At 48.3% G+C, this 25,147-nt stretch overlaps 1 protein-coding gene across 1 annotated transcript in view; it reads right to left on the reverse strand.

Moving 5' to 3' along the window:
• The window catches only part of PWWP2B (PWWP domain containing 2B), a 35,456-nt gene extending 10,440 nt beyond the window's left edge, over nt 1–25,016 (reverse strand). Inside the window, exons 1-2 of the mRNA XM_080401926.1 lie at nt 11,217–25,016; nt 2,034–3,687 (exon numbers count right to left, since the gene is read on the reverse strand). Of these exons, the coding sequence (XP_080258052.1) occupies nt 2,052–3,687; nt 11,217–11,377 (1,797 nt within the window). The 5' untranslated portion in view covers nt 11,378–25,016 and the 3' untranslated portion in view covers nt 2,034–2,051. The remainder of the gene's footprint in view (nt 1–2,033; nt 3,688–11,216) is intronic.
• Nucleotides 25,017–25,147: the final 131 nt, after the last annotated feature.

Consider the following 25,147-nt stretch of genomic DNA (forward strand, 5'->3'; position numbering starts at 1 on the left):
ACTGGGAAAACATCCTCCCATTTTGACTTCCAGGTCTGGACTTTTGAGCTCCTCTTGGCTACATGCTTTTCTGCTCCACATTGGTATGCCCAATCTGACTGATCCGAAGGATTGGATGCTGCTTCACCCTGCCCCTTCTCCTCCTGAAAAGCCACCTGCCATGGCACACCAGCCGACCCAGAGCTCACAACAGCACTGACAGCTGTCCGTAACGGTGACTACACCCGTTCTGCTAAAGCCATCCCCAACTGCATGCACACACACAGTGTAGACTTCAGAAGGATGAAGCCTTGCTGCTCCTTTCAATAGCACACTGATCATACAGGAGCAATGGATTTTGACCATGATTCTTCCACTGGCAAGGACAGCGTATTCTGGGCACCCAGTTTATTTATACTCCAGATCTAGCTAATAAGAATTTCGGTCCAATCCAAACACTCTTGATACAACAAAATCTTTAGCCAGAGTTAAGCTGCATTTGAAGGAACACAATCAAGGATGAAGCTTAAATGCTGCTGCTGCAGTTAAGACATTCTCAGTTGCTTGAGCATCCCGTTGTCCAGCCACCTTGAGCACACAGAGTGGATATGCCACATTCTGATTATTTACACCAGCCAGGCTTGCTGAGATGGAGTAATAATTCAAGCAAAGCAGGTCCTTCATCACACTTAAGCAAGTGGTGAAGTCTCACAACAGAGGGTACGAAAAAAATATCTTTTCTCCCTCCTCAGGATTACATGAGCACTGACCATCATAATCTCACTGCATTACAATAGCTTAGATGGAAAAGAACAGACAGTCTACAGCAGGAGCCATACTGGCTCACGTACATGCAGTCCTAGCATGATAAAGAGCAGAAAGATTTAGGGGATAACATAATGAACCACACTGCATAAAGCAAGACCTTTGACAAGACTCTTCCTAATGATTAGTTAAGGTTTTCAGACAAAAAGTTAATCCCACCCCTTCTTTAACAGTATCACAGATGAAGTCTTGTCTTGATAGAGACGACTGAAAGGTAGCAAAACTACTCTAGATCTTATTCAAGTCGCTGGATTTTTCCCATGGGCTTCACTCAGGGCAGTGTAGTAGGCAGCATAAACTGAAGTTACAGACGGTGTTTCTATTCCCAGTTACACCACATCCCGTATTTTTAGGTATCAAACTTTCACCCTGGGCAAAGTTTTGATTGTTTGTTAAGAAAGGGAGTCCCATCCCCTTCCATGCTTGCAACAGTAAAAGCAAAATGTGGAGGCATTATAAAGAATCATCTCCCACATTTATGCTCCCACCTAAGTCCTCAAACAAAGAAGTTGCATGTAAAGGCCAAAAGAATTTAATTTGATGATCCAGGCCACTCCTCAGCAACGCACCAATGTTTTGGACGCAAGTGAAGCCTCAAGTGCTGTGCAAAGTAACTGAAACGCTGTTCCTCAGCTAAAGACCGTTTTTGGTACAATCACTTTGAAGAGCCACAGGGAAGATGCCTTCACAAGAGATCCTTACCAGAGGGGTCAGAGAAACTGCAGGGGAGCAAAGGGTCTCCAAGGGCCCTTAACTGTTAAAGGTAACTGCTGGGCATCGGTACCAAGATGCGATAAATATAATCTCAATTCCAAGAAAGGTTTCAGTTCTTTCAACCAAAAGATATTTCAAAGAAACTTAAACTCTACTAGCTATCAGCCTTTCAGCCAGGGCTCCAGATTAGTTCTGATGCACATGAAGTATCCTGAATACTCACCACATGCTAGCTGTAAACAGCACTAATACACGGCTACAATTTTATTAGCTCTTTGAACCAATGACGCTTGCTTCTTCATGCCAGCTGCTCTGTACTCCCCTCTGGGCTCCAGGTCCCACGGTCCCCCCCAAAGGTTTGGAACTAAAACTTTGAAATTATCACCAACAACCAGGCATTTAACAATTGTCAACCTCCATTTTTAAGGAAAAACAAATCCAAACTAACAGTGGAACGTAGACTAAAAAACACAACAAGTTTATTTATGGGAAGCAGTAGTCCAACAAGCACTCACCTGATACTGGAGGCAAAGTTATGTCTCAAACTGTGTTAAGAGATCTCTTATTTCTGGAGTCAGATGCTCTACTGCCTTCGCAGCTTCTGTGATAGCTTTCCGATACATCCCTTTCTTCTTGCGATTAAATCTCAGTTTGAAAAATTCAGAGAAAGGAGAGAGTTTTGAAACCGATAAGAACGAAGTCGTCGGAGAACCAAACCACGATACTTTAGCTTCTCGCCATGAAGGTTCCCCATTTTCCTTCTGGCTAAGGTTTATGTCAAGAACACGTGCTGGCCACCATGGAAAACCATGAATTTTACCCCAAACAATATCCCCCACAGAAACAGTTCTTCCATCTTCTGTGACACATTTAGACACACTTTGGGTATGCAGTCTAACTGTTAGTGGTGGCACAATTTTACGCTCATCTTTTGAAGATGAAGAGACAGATGCATCATCACCAGGCAAAAAGTCACACATTTCTGGTGATGTTACTTCTGAACTAGAAGACTTGGATTCGTCTAGACTGTCATTACTACACACTGATAAACTAGAAGAATCTGCTTTTCTTTTACGATATTTCATAAGGAAAGCCAAGTTATCATGTCCATCTTTACCCTGGGGAAATCTTTTAAAGTCGTCATCTTCACCTGAACTACCTGAAGATATTTCAGCTAAACTTCTGTCTGTGGATTCATCGTTGTAAAATGTGCCAGGATTGGACTCCCTTCTGTTCTGAAGGACATTTATTTCGTCAATAAGTTCTGCTTTATAAATTGAAACACTCTGACCGTCATTTATGCGATGGGGCTTCAGCCGTATCTTTGGGGGTGGGACATCCGCACTGGAATGCACCGGCCGCGTGAGCTTCAATTTTGGAATGGAAGCAAGCTGGCTGCCTGCTGACTTGTCCATTAAACATTTGGTTTCTCGACACCGTTCAGTGTCCCTGGTCTCCTCTTGGTCCTCCCTTCCATTCTGCAATATTCGTTCTGGACAAAACGGTTTGACTGAGCCATGAACCCGGGAAGGGATTTTTACAACTTCACCTTTCCCTTGTGGAGTACTGTAGGATATTTTTATAACTGGCGTTCGATGCACTAGTTCCCCAGAAAACTTGTCATCCTCTCTCTTTTCTCTTTTGTTCCTTTTCTCCATGTAGTTGGAATCACTGTGTTTTTTCTGCTCTTTGTCCTGGATGCTCAGCTTCCTCCTGGTTTTAGCGTTCTGCCTAGTTGCGCTCGTGTCCTCAGGGTTCAAGGTGTTTTTACACTTCTCACAGAGCACCTGCCTCGGCCGCAGCCTGATAGTGCTCATGATAAGCCTTCCTGGGTCTCTATTCCGCGACAAGCGTCTCCTCGTCCTCTTTATAGTCCGTGGCGGTGGCTGAGGAACCCACTGGTTGTACGTGTGCCGCAGCCACAGCGGACGGGGAAAGGGAGCTCCCTCGAAGTAGGGGGGGTAAGGAGGAAGGCTGCCAGGTGGCGGGGGAGGCAGGAGCGGGGGCACTTGTTCATCACCATTTCCTTTGGGAGGCTTTTCACCAGAGGGCTGCAGCTCCCTCTCACCCTGCACAGCATCTCTGCCATCAGCAACTCCGTTAGCGCAGGCATCAGCAGGAGGGTCCTCGGGCTTGGGAAAGGAGGATGGCAGACAAAATAATCCAGACCTAAAATGGGGCAAAAAGGACAGGGAAGGAAAGAGACAAAAAGTCAGGATGTTTGCAATGTGCTTCTCTGGTAAGACTGTACAGAAGAAACATGCTAGTTTCTTAAAAAAACCAAAGAAAAAACACAAAACCCACAAGAAAGCCCTTCCACAACTTCAACATACTAAGAACGCAACATTTTTCCTGGATTTTTTAAGGGAAGGCAGCCAATTCTGCCACTGACAGAAATAACAGCATCTCAAAATTTAGGAACTCTTCTGCCAGAAAAGGCATAGAGATCAAAATCTCCACTTCCATGACCTCTTTGCAAAAAGTTTTGCTCTAAGAAGTTTTAAGTTTTATCATGCAAAGCAGTTTATCAGCAGGCTGGTAGAGCCACGAGGAGGGCTGTGATACAGATTATGCAAGCCTTCTGGGAGCTATTAAACTTCCTTTCTTCACACTATACTTGCATGGCTGATTTTTCAGCTTCTCATTCAAAATCAGAACATCTTGACTTGGATGGGTAACTTGCACTTTCAAGCCACAGGTTCACTGGTACACACAGCTCCGCTCCCCTACCCCCAGTCTCTCCATACATCACTTTATTTGTAAAAATAATGAATACACCGCTACTTCAGAACAGCAAGATGAAGAATGATACAGTCTTGTTCAATGCCAAGTCTCATTACAGGCTACCAAAGTCTGGATACAGTATCTTGCACAGATATTGGCAAAAGCAAATCCTCTGGAACAGAAACTCACAACTGCAATTCACGTCTCTGAGTTTCTGCATCAGGATTTATGCTCTTGGCCTGACATTAGAAATATTATGCTAACACAGCACTTGGACAAATATTTGCCCTGAAACACTGACTCAGAATGGGCAACGGTCGCTGTCTTGGCCTTCCAGAGATACTTCTGTAGAGGGTACACCATCAGTGAAGTGTTTCAGTTTTTTTAATAATAACTGAATGCTGCATAGGTGAGTCATGAAGAAGCCACAAAGAGATGGAGAACAGCTACAGACCAAACACTAGTTTTAGTTTAGGACGCTACATTCCCAGTTCCCTCCTCCCTAGCCATCGTTTTCTTTCCAGCCCCTAGGAGGGGCCTTTCCTTGAGCAAGGGAAGAGTTTCTTGGTGGAGTTAGAGAGAAGGACTTTGGCAGCCATTACACAGAAGCACACCAAAGAGAAGCTGAAGGTACCCACTTGGGCACACATCCCCATAGCAAGGGAAGCACAAAGTCACCGCTGTGGGCTTGCCAGGAGAGAAGCCTCCTCCAGGCAGCCGGGCTCCCCACGTCTTCCCCAGCTCTGGCCTCAGGCTGCACCGCTTTGCCATGGGAAGGACCCTGAAAACATCATCTTCCCCTCAGCAGGCACAGGTGGGGGGTGTCTCCTTCTCCTTCCCAGGAGCACCAGCAGAAAGCAGTGCTACCCAAGGTCACAAACCATCCCAAGATCAGAGGCCAAAAGAAAGCAGGGTTGGGGGTTTTTTTGTTGTTGTCGTTTTGTTGGGTTTTTTTTACGCAGCTCACAGGAAAATGGGGAACATGGATCATCCCATTTAATATGGCTCTCACCCACTGGCTTCATTCCTCCCTCAGACAACTACAGACTGTCTCTCTCTCTCTCACCTGATTTCCATGAAGACTCCCACCAAGTTTAAAAATAACGCTTGCATAAACTAAGCAAGCAGGAATTAGTCTGACTCTGGTCCCACGTCACTGCCCCTCCTGGAAATAAAAAGAGCCACCGCCTTACTTTTCCCAAAGTCTTTTCCCATTATCCAAAGACTGCAGGACCTTCCTTGCTGTTCAGAGGACAGTTTAACTGGGAAGCATTAAGTTTGAATGCTGGCAAGTCAAGAGGATTAAGCTGTTGAAACCACAAATTTGGAACAAAATGTTTTTGTTCTAAGATTTGGGTGTTTTTTCAAAAGACTGAGACAACTAAGGATGTAGGTGTCTTTCAAATGACAACTGAGAAAGCAAGTACAGTTTGTACAGCCAAAGATGTCAGCATCGTTCATAAAACAATTGAAAAAGTGGTATCATTTCCAAAGCTCTGGTTACAAATTTTGGTTACTTTATGCAGTGAGATTGTATAATTTGGTCACACCAGAAAAAAATACAAGTCTTCTGTTCCTCACGTGGCACGAGCCCAGCTCCTGCTTGCCCTCCACAGCCTGGCTCCCAGCAGGCAGGTCCATCAGATCCATGTCCTTCCTGAGGATCCAGCATGGCACAAAGCTTCTCACTCAGCAGAAGCCAAGCACTCAAAAGTTAACCTCATGGGATGATCTACACTTGTAAAGTTAACATATTAGCACGTGGTAACCCTGATAGGTTTGAAACGGCCCACCTTGGCACAGGAACGTGCTTCCGCAGACCCTGGTCCCGGGCAGCACGTGGATCAGTGCCCTCCTAGGAGCGCAGCCCGGCAAGAAGCAAGCATGCCTGCACTGGGGTGCCTGCGCACCGCTGCCATCCTGCAGCGACTCCTCACCCAGACGCAATTGTTACCCTGCACCTGGGCACCAGTTCAGCAGCTCTTCAGGCCAAAGATGCAGTAGCACCAGCTATCCGAGAGAAAATACACCACTGGCCTTGTTCGAGGATTACACAAACTGCCATGTTGACAGCAAAACAGCTTAAGATTAATTTTCAATGGCAGCAGCTTCCACACGGCCAGGTAATGGCTCTGTCAGGGAGGGCCACAGCTGGGCAGGGACAGATGAGCTCCACAGATCCCACTGCAGCGTGGTGGTGCGGCAGGACTGCTCCTATGCTGGCACTGGCGGCCCACCACCGCATCCTGCATTCTGCCGTGGTGGCCCATCACCGCCATCCCGCATCCCCCCGTGGCATACTGTGGCACTGGGGAGAGCTGTGCTTTGCACAGCCACAGCACAGGGTGCTCAAAATTGCAAGATATGCAGCCAGGTGCGCTGGCCATGTGGCCAAATCCTTCCTGCCTGGTTCTGGGCTGGGGACCCCAGGGCACAGAGGCAGTGCAGCAGGAACTCACAAGCTCCCTCCTCTCCCTGCCGGCACTCACAAGCGTCCCTGCCTCAGGGAGCTTCAGCAGGGCACCCAGCACCTCCTGCAGTAGCCATGCTCCCTGGGCTGGGTGCTGTTACAGGCAGACAGCAAGGGTAGCCATGGTAAATTCCAGCCCCTGCAGCTCCTCTGGCTCCAGCCAGGACATCAGAAACCTGCTGTAAGGTACCCCCCAGCTACCTCCCATGGGTGTCCTGGCACACCACCGCAACCAGGGTGCACGGATGATGGATGCGCTTGCTGCCAAGGGGCCTCTAGTTCTTTTCCTTCATACTGGAAGCGTCTCTGAAGACTAAGTAAGCAGTTTTGCTGAGGAATCATCCCTTTTCCAGACTGCCTACCACACCAGTCATGGGCAGAGGCAAGAAAGAGTTCTGCCATCTTACCTGCCTCCCCATGAGACTATGTGCACCCCAGACCTACTACCTTCTCGGGCACAGGGGGAAGGAGAACAGCTGCAGAGAGGCCATGCACAGACATCTCTTATCTCGTCACCATATCACCAGGTGCCAGCAGAGCCCATTCACCACAAGTGAACAACTGCCATCACCCAAGGCTGCTTTCAGTTTCTCTATCCCTCCACACTATGCACTCCTGATGGGGATGCACTGAAACACTGAGCTCCATCAGGATCCTTCAGCCATCGGAAGGCTGACTAAAAGCGATTAAGTCCTACTCTCAATTAAGTCCTACTCTTGGAGAGTGTTAGCCAGCTGCCTGCCCCTGCTGTCCCCCTCACCCAGCCTGAATCCGCCTTCCATGCACGCACAGCTCCTTGTAAGAGGATTTAGCTCTGGTGTCTTTCCACCCATTGCAGAACAATAAATGTTTCATCTGACACACTTCACTTTCTGGGAGAAGCTCACTTTTACCACATAGGGAAAGCTAGTGAAATTGGTATTTCTCCCTATCCCCCAGACTTTTCTGGACAAATCTGGATGTTATTAATGTATTGTTTCTATCTGTCTGTCACTATTGATTCTGCATATATAGACCCACACAACTAAGATGAAGGTGCCTGAGTTTGCGAGTTAGGGGCATGACTGCATGCACAGGTACTACAAGCAGCAGGAAATACTATGATTTCACCCTGTTTGTAATCCTCCTTTCTGGGGCACCCACAGCCAAATGGGCTAAGCTACCTCAATGCAACCTCTGCTTCAAACAGGAGACACCATCTTCTGATTTATACTCATGCATAATTAAAAAAAAATAACAACCATTAGAAGTTCAGTTGCAATAAAATTGCCAAGCCTTGTTATCAAAAACACTGTAACTGCAGTCAAAATGCATTTAAATCTCCTCACGAGCCTGGATGCTATGTAGCTTACTGTCTAGAAGAGTAAATTTATTAGAAGCACGTAATTGCCAGTCACTCAATAACAAGCACCAGTGCTTGCTGCATGCACTGCCTAGGCTGTGGTCAAAAAGGGATGCCTGTCAGAAGGCAACAACCATTTTTTCTTCAAATAATTCCACAGCTGTCTGAGAAGTCAGGCATGCATTTTTAACTACATCCCCCTGTTCCTAAAGGCACAGGGGGGCAGGCAGGCAGGCACACCGGTGCACAGGGGAGAAGGCAGGCTGCAGGCAGGCAGGCAGGCTCCTGCCTGCAGCCACTCCTGCTTCCCACGCAAGCTGCCTGCAGGCTGAGCCCCCGTAAACCTGAGCAGGCGATTTCGGGTTCTAACATGCGCCTGCCTCTGTGGCTAAAATAACGGGAGTCTGGCAGCCGGGACCTGGGCGGAAAGGGATCTCCTGGCTGCCTGGGTGCTCAGGGTCGCAGGCCTGCCACCTGCTCAACTCCCCACGTCACTCGCTACATTTTAGGAAATAAAATAAAAAATATAATCAAACAGATTCCTCTTCTGCGTAATGCTAAAAACAGTTTAAAACACAAAAGAAAGCTAAAGAGCCACCATATAGGCTTTCCATCTCCTTTGGGGGTCTCCCCTCTTTTGGTACCCTTAAAACAACCCACACTGGTCACTCCTCTCCCGCCAGCCCTGTCCCACTGTCCGCACAGCCCTACTCCCTGGTGGGGTGGCACTGCCCCACACCAACTGCTGCCCAGGCGGCGCCAGCAGAGCACACTGTAACCCTGGTGCAAGGTGGAGACACCGCTCCATCAGCAGGGCAATGGGGAGAAGGAGGGAGAACATCTCTGCCACTGTTCTGGACTAGTCTTGGGGCCTTCGAGGTTCAGCATCAAGCTGACAAATTCCTACTGCCTGTGGGACACATCTCGACATTTACCTTCCAACCACTAGCAGGCTGATCCCTGTATTCCGCTGTTAAGGTGATGAGCATGATCTCTTCTTCCTCCTGCATCCCGAATTGTAGGTTGCTGCAAAGGAGAAGGTGCTTGCAGCCCACCCCCCAGGCTCACCCAAAGTCACCCAGGTCCTTCGGGAGCCAGGTGCTGGCTTCACATACAACACTCCACTCCTGTTGACAGCCACAAGCAGAGGCCATGGCTCTCCAGCCACGTGTTGACCACCACGTCACAGACCTACTATGGCCACCGCAGGCCAGTCAGTGCTCAGGACTGCCGCGGGTGGGATGCAGCCCCAGGGGCTGCTCTGCATTCAGGTCCTGCACGACAGTCAAAGGGTTGAGGCCTCCTGGCCCACTGCCTGGCCACCAGCCCCACGGGGCAAGGCTCTCCTCCCCATGCCGCAAGAGACTGCTGAGAGCCAAGATCTCTGCCTCGTGCTCCTCTCTACAGGATGTGCTCCAGCTCCATTGCAGCCCTAAAGAGGTGATGGAAATGCAGTGCCAGGTGGCACCCAGAAGCCAGACTGCTTTTTCCCCCTATTTCTCTACCTGAAGCAGCACTACCGTACCATTAGGTTATGAAATTGGCCTGCTCAAACGTTTTAGCTTCTTTTAAGGTGACAAGAGGGAGCAGCAATCCCATCTCTGTGTAACCTGGGAGGCAGGTGGGCCCATCCAAGAACTCACCTTTTGCCACAGATGAGTTTGATCACCAGAGATGGTAATTACAGGGGCAGGTGGGAGGAGATGTGGGCAGCTATCTTACTCATGAGTTAACACACAGCAACAGAACCCCTTCTTTTTGCCCTCCTTGTCCCAGTCCAGGTCAGAAAGGAGGACACCGCTCCGGCATCCCCACTGCAGGTCCAGGCAGCCCCCAGCCGAGCCGCAGGTCTCCTGGGAGACAGAACGGCAGTGGAATGAGCACTAAGCCTCGGAGACAACACGGGCCGCCTGCTGCGCTCCTGCCCCAGCAGAGACCAGTGTTACCACCAGCAGCTCCAAGCCTGGGAGAAAACACCCATCTGGCCCTTTCTTGGGCAGAGAGGAAAGAAAGAAAAAAAACAATCACAGAGAAAGGTTGGGGTGGAGGTGTAAAAACGTGCACATTGTCACTAAGGAGGAAGACAAGTGGAATGTGATAAGATAGAAGCAGCTGGCTGCGCACTGGCTGGAGGTACCCACCGCTCCCTGCTTTGGCTGCAGCGGGCAGGGTTCACAGACTGTTAACGCAGTTGGATGCCTGAATACTTTTGAAAATCTGGCTCCAATTTTCTAGGATAGCCACGTGAAACTAAATAAACGATGAAAATTAAGTTCAGAAGTCTTGCTTCATACATCTTCTAAGAAGAACCACAGGGATGCAGCTGGCTGTACTGCTGCCCAGCACTAACCTGGCAGTTCACCCACCGAGGCGGCAGAACCCAGCCCCCCCAGCCGGGGCCAGCCCAGGGCAAGGCCCTGCCCAGCCTCGGCGTTTGAAAATGGTGTCAAAGTTGCCGTGGGTGTGAAACGGCGCTCACCGGCGAGCGCCCCCCACCCCGGGGCGAGGGGGCCCGGCCCACCCGGAGCGGAGGCCGCGGGGCTCCGCCGGTGCCCCGGTCCCGCCAGCCCCCCGGGAGGGTCGCCGGGACCCCCGGTACCGCTGCCGCGGCCCAGCCAAGGGCAACGCGGCCGGGCACGGCCGGGAGGGCGGTCACAGGGCGCCGGCCGCGGCCGGGGGAGGGAAGAAAGGGGAAGAAAATGGCAAAACCGGCCGGGCTGCAGCCCCGCCAAGGGCGGCCGAGCGCCGCGAAGGTCGGCGGCTGGGGAGCGGGCAGCCCCGGTACCGGGCCCGGACGCGCTCAGCCCCTGCCCCGGGCCGTGTGCGAGGGCAGCGGCCCGGCCCCGCGGAGCGCCGGGGGGGGCACAGCGAAGCCCAACCGCCCCCACGGCCGGGCCCGCCGCCCCCTGGGGGCCCAGCTCTCCCTCCCACGCGGGGCTGCGGGGCCGGCGGCTGCGGGACGGTACTGGCCCCGCCACCCCGGGCCCCGCTCCCGCCCGCCGGCGGCCCCGGGCCGCTTTGTTCCCGCCTGGCCGGGCCGCCCCGGCGAACAAAGAGCGAGCGCCGCCGGCGGCCGGGGCAGCGCGGGGCCGACGACCCCCGCCGGGCAGCGCTGCTCCCCCGCCCCGCGGCTCCCGGCCCCCCCTGCCCCGCCAGCCGTACTTCTTGGTGCAGTCGAGCAGGACGCCGGTGAAGCGGCGCTCCCCGCAGCTCAGCGTCACCACTAGCGTGTCGTTCACCATTTGCTCCACGAGCACCGGCAGCCACGCGCCCACCCGTGGCGACGGCACCCCCGCCTCCTCCGCCGCCGCCGCCTCTGCCATGCTGCCGCCGCGCTCCTCCTCCGCCGGCGGCGGCGGCGGCCGTAGGGGCCGGGCCGGGCCGCGCCGCGCGATGACCTCACAGTGCGGGCGCCCCGCGGCCGCCTGTGCCGTAGGTGCGTGACGTCAGGGCGCCGCCCCCGCGGCTGCGGGCGGCCCAGCGCCCCCTGCCCCGCCGGCCGGGCCCTGCGCGCACGTGGGCCGGGCGGGGCGGGCCGGGAGGGGCGGGGCGGGCGCACCGGGCCGGCCCCGCCCGCCCCCTGGCGGCCGCGCCGCGCCGCTCCGCCCCTTCCCGCTCCGCTCCCCACCCGCCGGCCGCGCAGCGCCGACCCCCCTCTGCAGCCGCGGGCAGGGGGCAGCGGGCAGCGGGCAGCGGCGTGGCGGGGGGGCCACGGGCAGGGGCCTGCGCCGGCTGAAGCCGGGCTGGGCTCGGTGCGGGGCAGCCACGGCCGGCGGGCACCGGGCGGGGAGCCCTTCCCCCAGCGCCTGGCGGCTCGCTCGGGGAATGTGGCGTCACGGTGACGTACCCATGTGTCGGCATGGGGTCGCGCCGGGCAGCGCGGGCTGGCCCGCCCGCTGTCACGGCCGCGGCGGGCACGCCGGAGGACAGGGTCGCGCCCGGCTGGGGAACGTTAAATGGCTCTCCGCGCACCCCCCGGGCCGTCCGCGGTCGCCGCTATACGCAGAGGGCCGGTGCCCCGCGGCGGCTGGGGGAGGCTCCGCACCGCGCAGGACCGGGCGGGTGGTGCCCCGCGGCCCCGCAGGGACGCGCCGCGGCAGGTCTCGGTGTGGGCCGGCCGGTGCCGTGCCCGCCCGGAGCCGCCCAAACCGGCCGGGGCGCCGGAGCAGAGCGGGGCCGGGGCCCGCTGCACCGTCGGGCCGCGCCGTCGGGCTGTGCTGGTCCCGCAGCGGCCCCGGCGAAGGGGCAGAGCTGCCGGTGTGCCCGTCCGGGGGTCCCGCCGCTTCGCCGCCCCTCCCGCGGGTCCGGCATTCCTAAGAACACCACAAATGGTGCGGGTTCATTTCAGCCCTCCAGCTGGGAGTAGGCTTCGCCATTCCCAGTTTTCCGTGAGCAAGTACCAATAAAACCAGGCCAGAAACCAGTCATCACATTTGTATCTGTACAAAATTAATTGAAATTACTCCGTTCAGTCTCCGCCTCTCATTAATGGGCTGCTGACCCAGACACCCGCAAGACAAATCTCTGTCTGATGTACCGGGATGCATATCCAGTGACACCTCACACAGAAAGCGAGAAAGATGCTTTAGGAACGTCCACAAACCTGCAAATACAAGAAACAGATCCCCTGGGACCCACCAGTTCAGCCGTTAACAGATGATTTCCTCAAAGACCTGAAGGCCAAAACCATGAAAAACAGAAGTCAAGTGCTTCTTACATGTGACTTTAGGGAGAAAAAGTAGAGAAAAGCCTTTTTTTAGCTTTGCATTTGCTAATAACTTGATGTAGTTCTGTAACTGCTAGTAGCATTTTCTCCAGGGTTTCCTTAGGGGTTATGCACAGGCGCAGGGGGTTGCTGCATGTGACTCAGCGCTTCTGCTGGTCCCTATGGACGGCACGAGCTGGAACCAGGATCAAGACACGTTGTGCATCCTCACCCTCACTCCGTTCCACACGCATGAGACCCCATGCCTCCCCCATGCCTCCCCAGCTCTGTCTTCGGACAATTCTCTGGGAACAGTCACACTCATTTCCAGGTTTCTTTGAAATTCAACATTTTGGTGAGTCGCATCCATTAACTTTACTTTATAACCAGCCTTTTCACATAATTTTCACGTAAATTTTCACTAATCTTTTATGGAAGGCACCCATTGTTACCTGAATTGCTGAACAGACTCAAGGGTGCTAGATCCATTTGGAATTAATGAAGCATCCCCGCTGTTGGCTAAAGCTGAATTCTCACTGTGCACAAAGGACCAAGACCCAACTGTGAACCATTGAAGCTTAGTGTAGGTTTCAAGTAGACAGTTGCCAAAAAGGGCTAATAAACATTTACCCACATGAATAGTACGCTGTTAATCTGAACAGCAAAATAAAACAAACAAAAAAAACCAACTCTGCTGAATTGGTATTTGATATTATTTGTTATGGAAACTTTTTTAATGCTGCAGTCACAGTGTCTGGAGGACAGGACAAGCTGTAGTTCTGAGGCAGCCTTGACTTCCTGCAAAACCTTGAAAATAGTTTGAGAGCAACATGCAAGCGTAGAGGAAAGTTCTAAAGTGATCAAGGACAGAGAAATCTGTACTAATTTTCAGCAGGAAAAGGAATTTTTTTGGAAGCATCCTGCAAAACATGGTGATACACTTTTACAGAAAGTCTGCCTCCAAAACTGTTCAGAAATTCTGGCTGTTCCTACTGCCACATGCACTCACCACATCCACTGACTGACCGTAATGGGCCAGACACAGACCATCCTGGAATATACAGAGTAAGTCAATGCACAATTACCAGTATGGAAACAGTGGACAGACTGCATGAACACACGTCTTACGGACATTCAATAGAAACCTCGTCAAAAGTGGATCAAATTAACGTCACTCTAAATAGTATCCACTCGGTGCACTAAACCTGAAGGAGTTGTTTTGAGCTTCCCATCTGTGTGGCAGCAGAACTGGCTGAGCGAGCCTCGTGAATAACCCATATGAGACGAGGACGCACAAAGACGTGCAGGGAGTAGAACGTAACAGCTCCTGATATCCCATCTTGATAACTCCAGTCTCAGAGCTCTGTAGTTCCACGTATCCCAAAGGAGTGACTCTTCTGGGATTCGGGCTTGGTTGTTCCTGTGTCTCATTTCCCTGTGCTCTCCGATCCCTCGCTCTTGCTGCAGCCAGCATTCGAGGCCCCCCCCCCCCAAAGGCTCCCAGGCGTAGGAGGGGGAGCTCTGCTGCTCCCAACCATCAGCAGGGCTCCCAACCAAAGCACAGGGCACCCTGAGAAGTGCTCCTGCCTGCTGCCTCTTGTCCAGAAGAAGGATGCCGCCTTCATGACAGTAAAATGCAAGTAAGGTTATTCTACATTTAAAGACTAGCTTTAAATTTAGTGTTACAATTTAGCACTAAACACGGCATTTGTAATGAAAACCCAGACTGGTCTGATATGACTAGGGGATACAGTGCAAGGCCAGAGATATGTTATCCATGAAATGAGTTAACTAAGTGTACACAGTTCCTCCTATTAGTAAAATTACAAACGGCTGCTCCAAAGCTTAGGGACAATTTCTGAATTTTACTTTCATAGGATTTTTGTAGCCTATAGAAGGGTGCTTGAGAAAAAGGTGCAGAGAAGCTGAAGAAAACACTTTTCAACACAAGAGAGACAAGTTTTACAGTCAGTTAAAGTGTTTGATTATCGTTAGAGTTTTAACATTGTCAAATGCAGTCGGGAAGACTAGGTGCGAAGAGCAGGCTTTTCTAACTCTCATTCTTACAAAATAAACATTTCACTCATGCTTTAACAATTCCAGGCAATTGGAATTTGCTACTGGAAAAGATCTTTCGAGTTGGCATTCTTGGTGAGTCGGGTAGAAACTCCCCCATGAAGGCCATGAGGTGATACTCCTGGAGAGGGACCACTCCTTTTGTGCTTGCCAGTTTGGTCTGTAGATCTTTAACCTTGGATTTAAAACAAAACCAAAAAATAGAGACTGCATATATAGGTATATATAATTAAGAACAGAAAGTAGTGCCTATGTCTTATGGGCCAGATTTTCACCTGCTCCTTCTGCAGCCTCCACTTGCACGTGCGTAAAGCTGCACGCGTACAACAGCTAGAGTGCACACTTAAATTGAGTGGTCCATCCATGTGAACTGTGAAAGCATTAGAATGTGCTGGGATTTACATCTCCAGTCCCATGCACATGCTAACATTTAAAATATGTGCATATTTTTTAATAGTTGAAATGCAAAAGGGGGAGGGGGTTAACCTCATTAGTGCAACTACACGCACAGGTCAGCTTCTAGGAATAAAGATGCTACTGACTGTAAAAGGGCTGGAAGCATTAAAGCTCAACAGATTTTGAAAGTAATAAACAGTAATCATGTGTACTACTAAACTTATTACTAATACATATTTTTGTGAATAGTCCCAACTCAATATCAGTATGTAAGTATACTTTTTACCAGATTAAGATTCATATTTATTGGATATTTCCCAGAATTGTAACAAACTGGAAAGTTGATTGAAATTCAGTAAAGCTCTTAAGTCTTCATGAAAATATTCTGCTTTCTAGAAGTGTAACCAGAGGTTTTGAAACATTGTTTCCTTGCTATGCAGCATGCTATGACTACTATGGAATACAATAGAGTCATATTCAAGCTACAATAACCTTGGGTGTTCCCAAGTAGCTTGAGATCATCGTGCCCAGTTTACACACATTTCGTACACAAAAGCTCACAGTGAGTAGATCTTTGTAGGCTTTGTCTCCTGACAGCCTATCCCACGGACATTTTTTTAAAACAACTTACAAAAAAAAAAAATTAATTACATCTTTGCAGTGTTTGAAGCGTGCACTCTGCAAAACAGGCTCCTCTGCACCAGGAGGAGGCATGGCGTTAATGGCACGCCGTGGAGCTGCAGGTCACTTGGATCTGGGGAAGGAACTTTAGCTCCTCAAGTCTCACCGTTCCCCAGCTGCCACCCAGCCATGCGTTCCTTTTTGGGTGGTAATTACCACTTCTAAAATAGTAGCAGGCCATTACAGAGGGAGCAGCTCCGCTGCTCTGCGAGGCTTGTGGCTGTGAGTACGCAGCAGTTTGTGCAGACATACTTGACACTGCCACGAACCAGCAGACATTTTGCAAGCCAACCACCATGCTGCTGAGCACCTGGGGATAGTGGTTAAGGAACAGGTTCTCCTGAGCAGCACCAAGACACTCAGATCTGTGTTCGAGAAACTGAAGGGCAGATTGCTAAAGGAAACGGTACAGGCAACCCAGCCCATCCTGAGCCACCCAGTGGGAGCAGGCATGACCCCCGAAGTACCTGGAGCCCACGGCATGGGGGACAGGCAGAGCCCCTGCGGAGTCCGCTCCTAAATGCCAGGGTGATGCTGTCATACGTGGCTCTTGCACCTACTTTGAGGAACGAGTTCCGTTTGGGGAGCGTGCAGCTTGTGTTGTGCTGTGTGTGACGTTGTGGAACGTGAGGGATGTGGGTAGTTTTAGAACAGTGTCATGATGTCCTTTCAGCACATTAGATCATTTTGGTTTTGAGGCCAAAAGATGCTTTGAATAAAATCAGAATTTGTTTTTTCCAGAAGTACACATACTGCAAAGTGATGCAAACACTGCAAAAGTGAGTCGACAAAATCCATGGCCTCAACAGGGTCAGGTCACATAGCTACAGCCAAATGTGCATTTCCAGTATTTCTACTCGTCAAGTGCTAGGACTCCCCAGGACTTGGAAGCCCACATGTAAGTTCAAACGTAGGTGACTCCCAGCAGCATGAGTTCTCACTGCCGTGTGAGAAGGTGCTGCAATGCAACAGTCTTTTGATGGACTGCTGCTCCTCTTTGGAGTAAGTAAGGGGTTCTGGAGCTGTTTCATATTCCTTCTGCATGATAAAAGGCATCTGCTTATTACTACAGTGTGTATTATTTACTGGGAAAAGGCTTTGCCAAATTTAGTACCACCGATACTACCTACACATTAATGAAAGTGATTTCTTCCCCGATTAGAATGCGTACACAATACGTATACAAAGTACCATGGCAAAAAGCTATATAGAGCACTTGCACTTGCTCTGCCCTCAGGAAACAGATTTCTAAGACAGTTTGCTTTTTGGAATCTCACAAAATCATCAGCTGAGCGCATTGCGCAGAGGGAACGACCCAGCAGGCAGAGAGCGGGGCCCTGCTGCCAGCTTGCAGGTCCCTGGGAAAAGTGCTCGGGCACAGCCACCCCACAATCGCCACCCAGCCCTGCAGAAGCCAGTCACTATCAGTAGTAGTCTCATACCCATGGGAATCCAAAGTCAGCCTGGACTCTTGAGGTAAAACTTTATTTTGAACCAAGTGTCTTGATTATGCACAGCAAACAAACTAAAAGCACTGTCTCATTTCCCTGAAAGATACGCAACTTCATTTTGACTTGCCATGCAGTTTGGAAAACCTAAGTAATACTTTCAGTCAAGACAAAATAATTCTAATGTTGCAATAAGGAAATAAATTTTACAGCTACACCAACTTTAATGACAGCTCTCATTTTTCTCTTCCCAGTCAGGACACTCATTGATGTCTCAAGGTATATATTTGTGAGTCCCCTTTCCAATTGTAAAAGGGAACTTAAACTTTTTGCTGTATTAACCACTTGCATTGAATAGCTTGTACAGGACATGATAAAAAATCATCACCCTTGTCTACTGAATTTTGTAATAACCTCTGGCTATCTTGTATGCTTCTCTTCATTTTTGTCTTGTGTCTTACAATTTTGGCTTTCCTTCTGAAAGACTCAAAGTGCTACAGATGTTTATGTCCATTTATCTATGTGCATGTTGTTTACATGTACACCTACATACACACAATTTCTGATTGAGCAAAAATATAATGTTTAATTTTTAACAATTTTACTTTTGAAGTATTTGGTACCTGAGATTTTTGTGAAATTAACAAAATGTCAAATTAGCAAATGTTCATCAGCACAGAGCACTGTGCTTACTGTACTTCCAGAAAAAGAGGAGATGGTCACTGTCTTGGTGTCTTGGTTTGCTTGCTTCATTTCCACTCGGGATGTTCCTTTTAGTTTTTCTCCTCTGGCTGTCATCACTGGTGTGCGAAGTGCTGAGGCCAGAGCAACAGGCCCTGAGCCAAAGCTGACCTCTAGATGAACTCGCCAACTGGACGTTATATATATGGTCATTAGTGAAAGATGCAGCTTAGATGTAGTACACCCTTTCTTGCTTAGAGACAGGTAGTCAAGGCTCTGAAACAGACATACGGCCTCGTTTGCAAAGCGGTGGTTAAGATCAAGTAAGTAAGGGAAAGTCCCTGGGCTCCTCCTGAGCCCTGGCCGGGCCTCGTGTTCCTGGGATCTGAGAGGGGGTGAAACCAGATGTTTCCGCAGGTGCAATGAGGTGAGCTTGGTTATTCAACAGTGTAAAAGCTGGACCCTCTTCAGCGCCCTCGGAGACCTCAGCGACAGTGGACACCCTGCAGGAGCTCCCAGAGGCTCTCCACATCCTCTCTGCAACCAGGGCTCCCCAGCGCCTGCGGAGCTGGGTGGTGGTTAAGTACTAAGGCAACTGGTGGTGTATCTTTCCTAACCACTGTACTCTGTCATAGGTAGTAGTGGTGTCTGTTCCCTTTGTGCTGGCCCCGCCTATTGGCAAAACAGCGCGTGCTGTTTGATGTGCTGTTCCAGGTTCTTTTCTCTGAGGGATCTAAGCATGATAAAATTATTATTTCAGCTTTATACATATATGTAAAAAGCATATTATTGCTTTATATTCATTGGCCCGTCTGTTTCCACTTTCAAATATTTTAACACATTTCTGCCAAAAATACAAATACAGACACAGGGAGCAAAACTGGGTGTAATCACGCGCACCAAGGGGGTCTCCATTTCTCCAGTGGGTCTATTGCCAAGGAGCATGAGGTGGGTTCTCCAAGGGCATAGATTCCTATCTCCCAGCCTTTTTAACTGCTCCTTCAACAGCCCATTCATTCGTTCAATCAAATGCAAATAAAACCTTTAACAGTAAGTGAGACTTTGACTTACTGGGAAATTGTTCTGGGTGTGATGGCCCCTTACTGGGCCACTCCAGAGGCTGCAGGATTAGATCTCTATGCCCTGGAATTGATCAGAATAAATCAAAACCAGATGAAAGTTACCAGCACCGGAACAGGAATTCAGATTCCCCTAGGACACTTTGGTTTGATAACTGCTTGCTCAAACTTAGCCCTGAAGAGCATTCATGTCATGGCAGAAGTGACTGGTGCAGATTATCAAGGAGAAATTAAACTAATCTTGTTAAACAATGGTGAACAAGATTTGATTATTCAACCTCATGACAGACTAACACAATGACTGATATTGCCAGTTTTGAAAACGGTTGTGCAAAAAGGGGATCCACCTCAAGTCACCACTGTTCATGGAGACAAAGGGTTGAGATCCACCAGTCTTAGTAATGGAGTATTAAGTACTAAGGCAACTGGTGATGTATCTTTCTTACGCACTACAGTCTGTTATATGTAGTAGTGACTAGGTGCATTACCTTGTCTTGTTTTTATTCTTGCTGTTATTTCACTTACTATTTATTTAACTTACTATTCTATTGCTTTAAACATGAGTAAAGATAAATTCACTTCTTTAACTAGACGTCTGTTTCCTTTGTGCTGACCCCATCTATTGGCAAAAACATTGTGTGCTGTTCGATGCGCTGCTCCAGTTTCTTTTCCCTGAGGGATCTAAGTAAACATGATGAAAATATTTCAGTTACTTTATATTCATTGGCCCTTCTGTTTCCACTTTCAAATATTTTAACATACTTCTGCTAAAAATATACAGACACAGGGAGCAAAATGGGTAAATGTGGCTTTGCCTTTGTCAATGTGCATTTTGTGGCATATGCACCACGTGGTGGTCTTGCATCGCTGATCGTTGACACTTGCAGGGATCTAGTTAGTAAATCAACCCCTCGCCTCACAGTGTGCGCAAGCGGATGGTGCTCTGGGGGCAGGGCAGAGCCTGGCAGTGCAGCAGACAGGGTTTGGTGGCTTCCTTGCAGGGCTGCTGTAGAAGCTGGAAGAACAAGGCACTGGAACAAAAAAAGGCAAAAAGGAGAGGTGGATGGTCAGGGAGGCTGAACGAGGTCCTGGGATTCAAGGGAGGAAACACAGATGGGGAGGTCAGCACAAGCCCCAGGTGGAACTAAGCAGAAGGCTGCAGGAGGCATGCTAACAAAACAGGAATTTGCAGGGGCAACAGAGCTGTACTCAGCGCCATCGACAGCACACATGCAAACAACTTTTTGACCGTCTTGCCTGTAAATTTAAAATCATGTTGGGCAGCAGAAATACAAAAAAAGAGGACTACAGAACAGCCCTTTCCAATGATACTGGGATATTCATGAAGGTGCAAAAGCCAATGCAAGAACAGGACTGAAAAATCAATGACTGCTAAATAAATGTATTTACTGTATTTTACTTTTTGTGCTCATCAGACCTGCCTGGCCACAGTCATCATATCTGTAACCTCCTCTCTCGCATATTATGAGATAGTATGATGTAGTGTATTTTTCCTTAAACAGATTAAAATTCTCCTTGATTTACAGACATCTATTCAGTAATTACGTCCTGAGATTACCAACCAGAACATGCTTGTTCAGTTAGTCAGGTTACAGCCTTATATAAGGATACACTAATTTTCAGAAGTGCGAAGTAAAGCAAACCAGCACAACTTGTAATCAGAAAAACAAATGGGTCATTTCAAGCTTTCCCCATAGACATTAAAACCAAATAGATAAAACCCCCTGAAACTTAATTTGAGTATGTTCTAAAACTAGCTTCAAATATTTTACAAGCTGTTAAAAATTTGGGACACGTTCATACTTCTCCCCTTTTTTTTTTTTTTTTTTTTTAACCTCTCATAAAGAAGAATGATTTCAAGCATTTTCCAGCTCTGACAGACTAGAACGACTGAGACAAGTATGTAAATTTATACTCCAGCATGAGCCTGTCACGGTGAGGCCATCAATCAGTTGAGATTTATTTAGTTCATTTTGCAAAAAGGACCAGAGATACTCAATTTCTACTCAGATCTCTGGCTCACACTGACTGTTAAGATGATACAGAGATACTATAAAATAGTTGGTTTATTATTAAAATAAATTATTATTACTATAATAAAATAAATGCTTTGTGTGCTTCTTGTCTTGGTTTTGCATTGTACATGAAGAAGCAAATGCATATAGCTCAGGTGCAAGTCTTGAAGTGCTAGTGATTTATCTTTTAAAATGTTTAGTGGTTTTTTTTAAAGTAAGCCTGGAATCAACTTGATTTTTTATTCTCTTTTAGTCACAGCATTTGTTGATCAGGGTGCAAGATTTTTTACTTCACAGGATTGCAAAAAAGGAATTAATACTTTGATACTAACAAAATTAAAAGTCATCACTAGCATTATGTAGGAACAGTTTATAATCTTTTTAGCACTCACCTTGTAGCTGCATCTTTTACTTTCAGCATTCTTTCTTCCCTTATTTCAGGTGTATGGTCCAATTTCTCAGCTCCCTCTTTCATGGTGTCATAACTGATGTTATCAGCAGCATATGGTGCATTTTTTGGTATCTACAGCAAAATATAATACAAGCACATTATATGGAAATGATAGCAATTAAAAACTGGTTTCATATCGCAATTAAAAATGTTGTGAAGGCTGTAGTTCTTTGAAGTCACAGTCAGCAGCCAGTGGCCACTGGGGAAATGCTGTGTGTGGCATTTGCTCCCGGACCCTCGTGCAGAGCTCGGGGCAGGGTCAGGGGCAGCCGGCTGCAATGCGCAGCCAGCACCATGCCGTGCTGGAAAACCCTTCGGGGGCACGCTCTTAGGAAGACACTTCCCATATGTTTTCCCATCTGTCCCTCAGCATGAATATGCTTCTGTTTCTGTAAAAGAGCTTAATGCAGAGTACAGTAAATAAAAAAATCAAAAGCTGTGAGAAGGCTTGGCTTGAACACCTTTTTTTATTATTATTATTATTATTTTTATTAAGTAAAATAATTATGATGCTGTGGAGGCCAACAGGAGTTGTGTAATGATGATGCTCATGGGTTCTGCTAAAGCTACAATGCCTGAAGTCATACAGAGTCCTACAACTGAATTCTGGATCTTGTACTCCTATGTTTCTATTGCCATCAATTAAATTGTAACATTCACAGATGAAATGCGGTATTTATTTCATATTTACTTACCAGAGTCTTATTTCCCAAGATCTGGGGAAAAAAACCCCAGATAAACCAAATCTGTTTAATTTATTTAAATTCAGATTAATGCAGATGCTTTACATAAACTCCTACCATAAAGTGAGTAACTTAAAAATACGATTTAATGACTTATGAACAAACCACACAGCACCCCACCCTCCCGCGAGGGTCAGTACCCGTGCCATCCAGCTACATCTGAAGCTCCTGAGAGCTGGTAAAACTCGTTGCACCAAGTCTTTCAGAAACTCTTGGCTTTGGTCTGCAAGGTTTGCTCTTCTCGTACGAATCCATTCTAGCTAAATTCAAGACACAGCTGTGCAGTCTAGGAGCAAACAGCCTCAGGGTGCCATGGGATGCTACACCGCGTGGCTTACACTGCCTCAAGCCAGTTTTCTCTGAAACAGTTTTAAAACCAGCTAGTGTTTTAGAGGAGGCCAGGACTGGACTTAGGTGAAAAGCAAGACATGCCAGCAGCAGTGCCTGGCCTGCAGATTTGCTCAGAGAACAGTCTCCTTTACATTGCTATCCAATTATATAGTTCAGTAATCGTTATGAAGAATATGTGAATTTGAATCCTAGCAGAAGCACAGAATGCTTTTATAAAGGGTACTCAGGTCTAAAGGTATTTAAGGTGGTGGCAGGCATGGCAGCACACAGTTCAGGACCAAAAATAAGGGAGAGGAAACTGGGAAATTTATATTTTCAAATTTAGAGTACTGTACTAACAGTAACTGTAATTGGCAACATATTCTGTCTTTTCAAATTCTGCCCTATCTTATTTTTTTTCAGGTAGAGATGCATTTACCTTTAATTATAGCTGAAAGAGTTGCTTGATCTCATATTACTGAAGAACAGGAAAATGACTTTCACCTGTAACTTCAGTACCACATGCTCCATAGCCCACAGGAGACAGCTGCCCTAACGGCACACGCAGCTGTAATTCGTAATGATACCTGAGCTTCAAGGACATGGTTCAATGGCACAGCATTGCACCCTGAGTTATCAAAGAAGATAAAAAGTAGCTTGTGGTGGTGAAGTTCATAAACCTGACATCATCCCCTATGGGGACTGCCAACCCAAAACCTTCACCAACGTGGCAGCACGGCCCTGCGGGAGCACCTGAACTGGCAAGCAGAAAAACCTGAAGATGTTTTGGTGACATTTTTTCCATTTAATTAAAATGCAAAGTCAAATTTGTAGAAAAGTATCAGTCTTAAAAATGTGTTGCTGAGAATGTATTACTGAATGTATTTTCTCCCTTACGGGCTGTGTAGCTGTAGTGGCAACACCCTGCAAATTCAACCCTTGTCTGCAATGCAAGGAACAGATCACCAGGGCCTGGGAAAAGGGAGGCCAGCTGCATGTTTTGTAATTGTGTTAGCCAAATTGGGGGAGCAAAAGTAGGTGGGACAATGGGGCCATTTGGTAGGAGAGCAGTAATTCCAGGAGAGAGGGTGGGAAGGGGCTCAGAATAGCTGGCACCTTGTACCTGGGCTACAGAAGGGCAGCTTCAGCATCCTCCTCTGCACCAGTGACAAAGCAGCTGGCAGGCGGCCCTTGCAGACCTGCCAGATGTTGGGACCACTGGGCTGCACAGTCTCTTTCTTGTTGTGTCAGCAGTATTTGGTTATTTACAGAACACAGCTTCCATGTGGAACACCGAGGGAGGCTGGCTCCATAGCCTTCTGGAGTCTCCCATGGAAGCGCAAAGTCAAACCCCAACCTCCCCATCCAACTCCTCCCATCCCCAGAAACCTGGTCAGCAGCTGGTGGTAGGGTCAGGCCCTTCCCTCAGCATTTATTTTCCAGATAAAGCTACAAAACGATTATTGGTTTTATTCTGCCAGGTTGAACGCCTTTAAAAACTCAAAACTAATCTGTGAAGCCAAATTATTTCCCAGACAAACCACCTTACCTGTACTTCAAGTTAATAAATTCCCAAGGTTTTGCACTGAGAAAAATTACTGTGGTAGATTTGAAATATTCTGTAGGCACTTCATTTTTCTCAGTGCAAAAGCTTACCTCCAAACTGGCTTAGAACAAAACCACCAATTTTATTTTCATAGTATTGCCTGTGACTATGCTTTTGTAATCGCGCTGCTGCAAAGGAAGTCCATCAGCTAACAGAAGCAGAATGCTACGGAACAAATCCATTCCCAGAACCATCCCTTGTGACAGCATCAGTGAAGGTGAAGACAGCGCAGAAATGACACGGCACGCTCACATTGATCCGACACGTATGCACAGCAGGAGTATTTACTTTTGGAAAAGTCAAAGTACGCAACGGCTGCCACAGGCAACCACTACTCACCTCTCCGTGCCTTTATTGTAATTACTTGGAACTAGGATTCTAAATGCAAGACAATCCTGTAATTTTAGGGAAAATATTTTAAGTTATATTAAGTAAGGGTAGCTGCCTTGTGTTTTTTTCCTTCTATTCCAACAAGAACAACTCGAAATCTTTAGGGTTAAATAAAGGAATATTCAATGTAACAATCAGGGTATATAAAACAGCTTCCAACCAGATGATCAATGAACAAAGAAATACACTAAACACGGGAGCAAAATTAATAAAAAAATTAATTGAAAAAAATTCAAGATTGTTCATATAAAAACAGGGGAATGTATTGCAAAGCTCTTATCATTTCAGTATTTATTAGGTATTAATGTAATCTACAGTCAGACGGGAGCGTCGCAAGAGCCTCAGCCTGTACGTGGGGCTGCGGTGCCACCTGGCGTTCGGCGCTGCCCCGTGCAGCATCGCCCACCAAGCCCACCCGTCCCGTCAGCCCACGCCCCCCAGCAGCCCACCTGCATCCACCAAGCCCACCCT

The sequence above is a fragment of the Falco punctatus genome, assembly GCF_963210335.1.
Source record: "Falco punctatus genome assembly, chromosome: 9".
Taxonomy (NCBI): Eukaryota; Metazoa; Chordata; class Aves; order Falconiformes; family Falconidae; genus Falco; species Falco punctatus.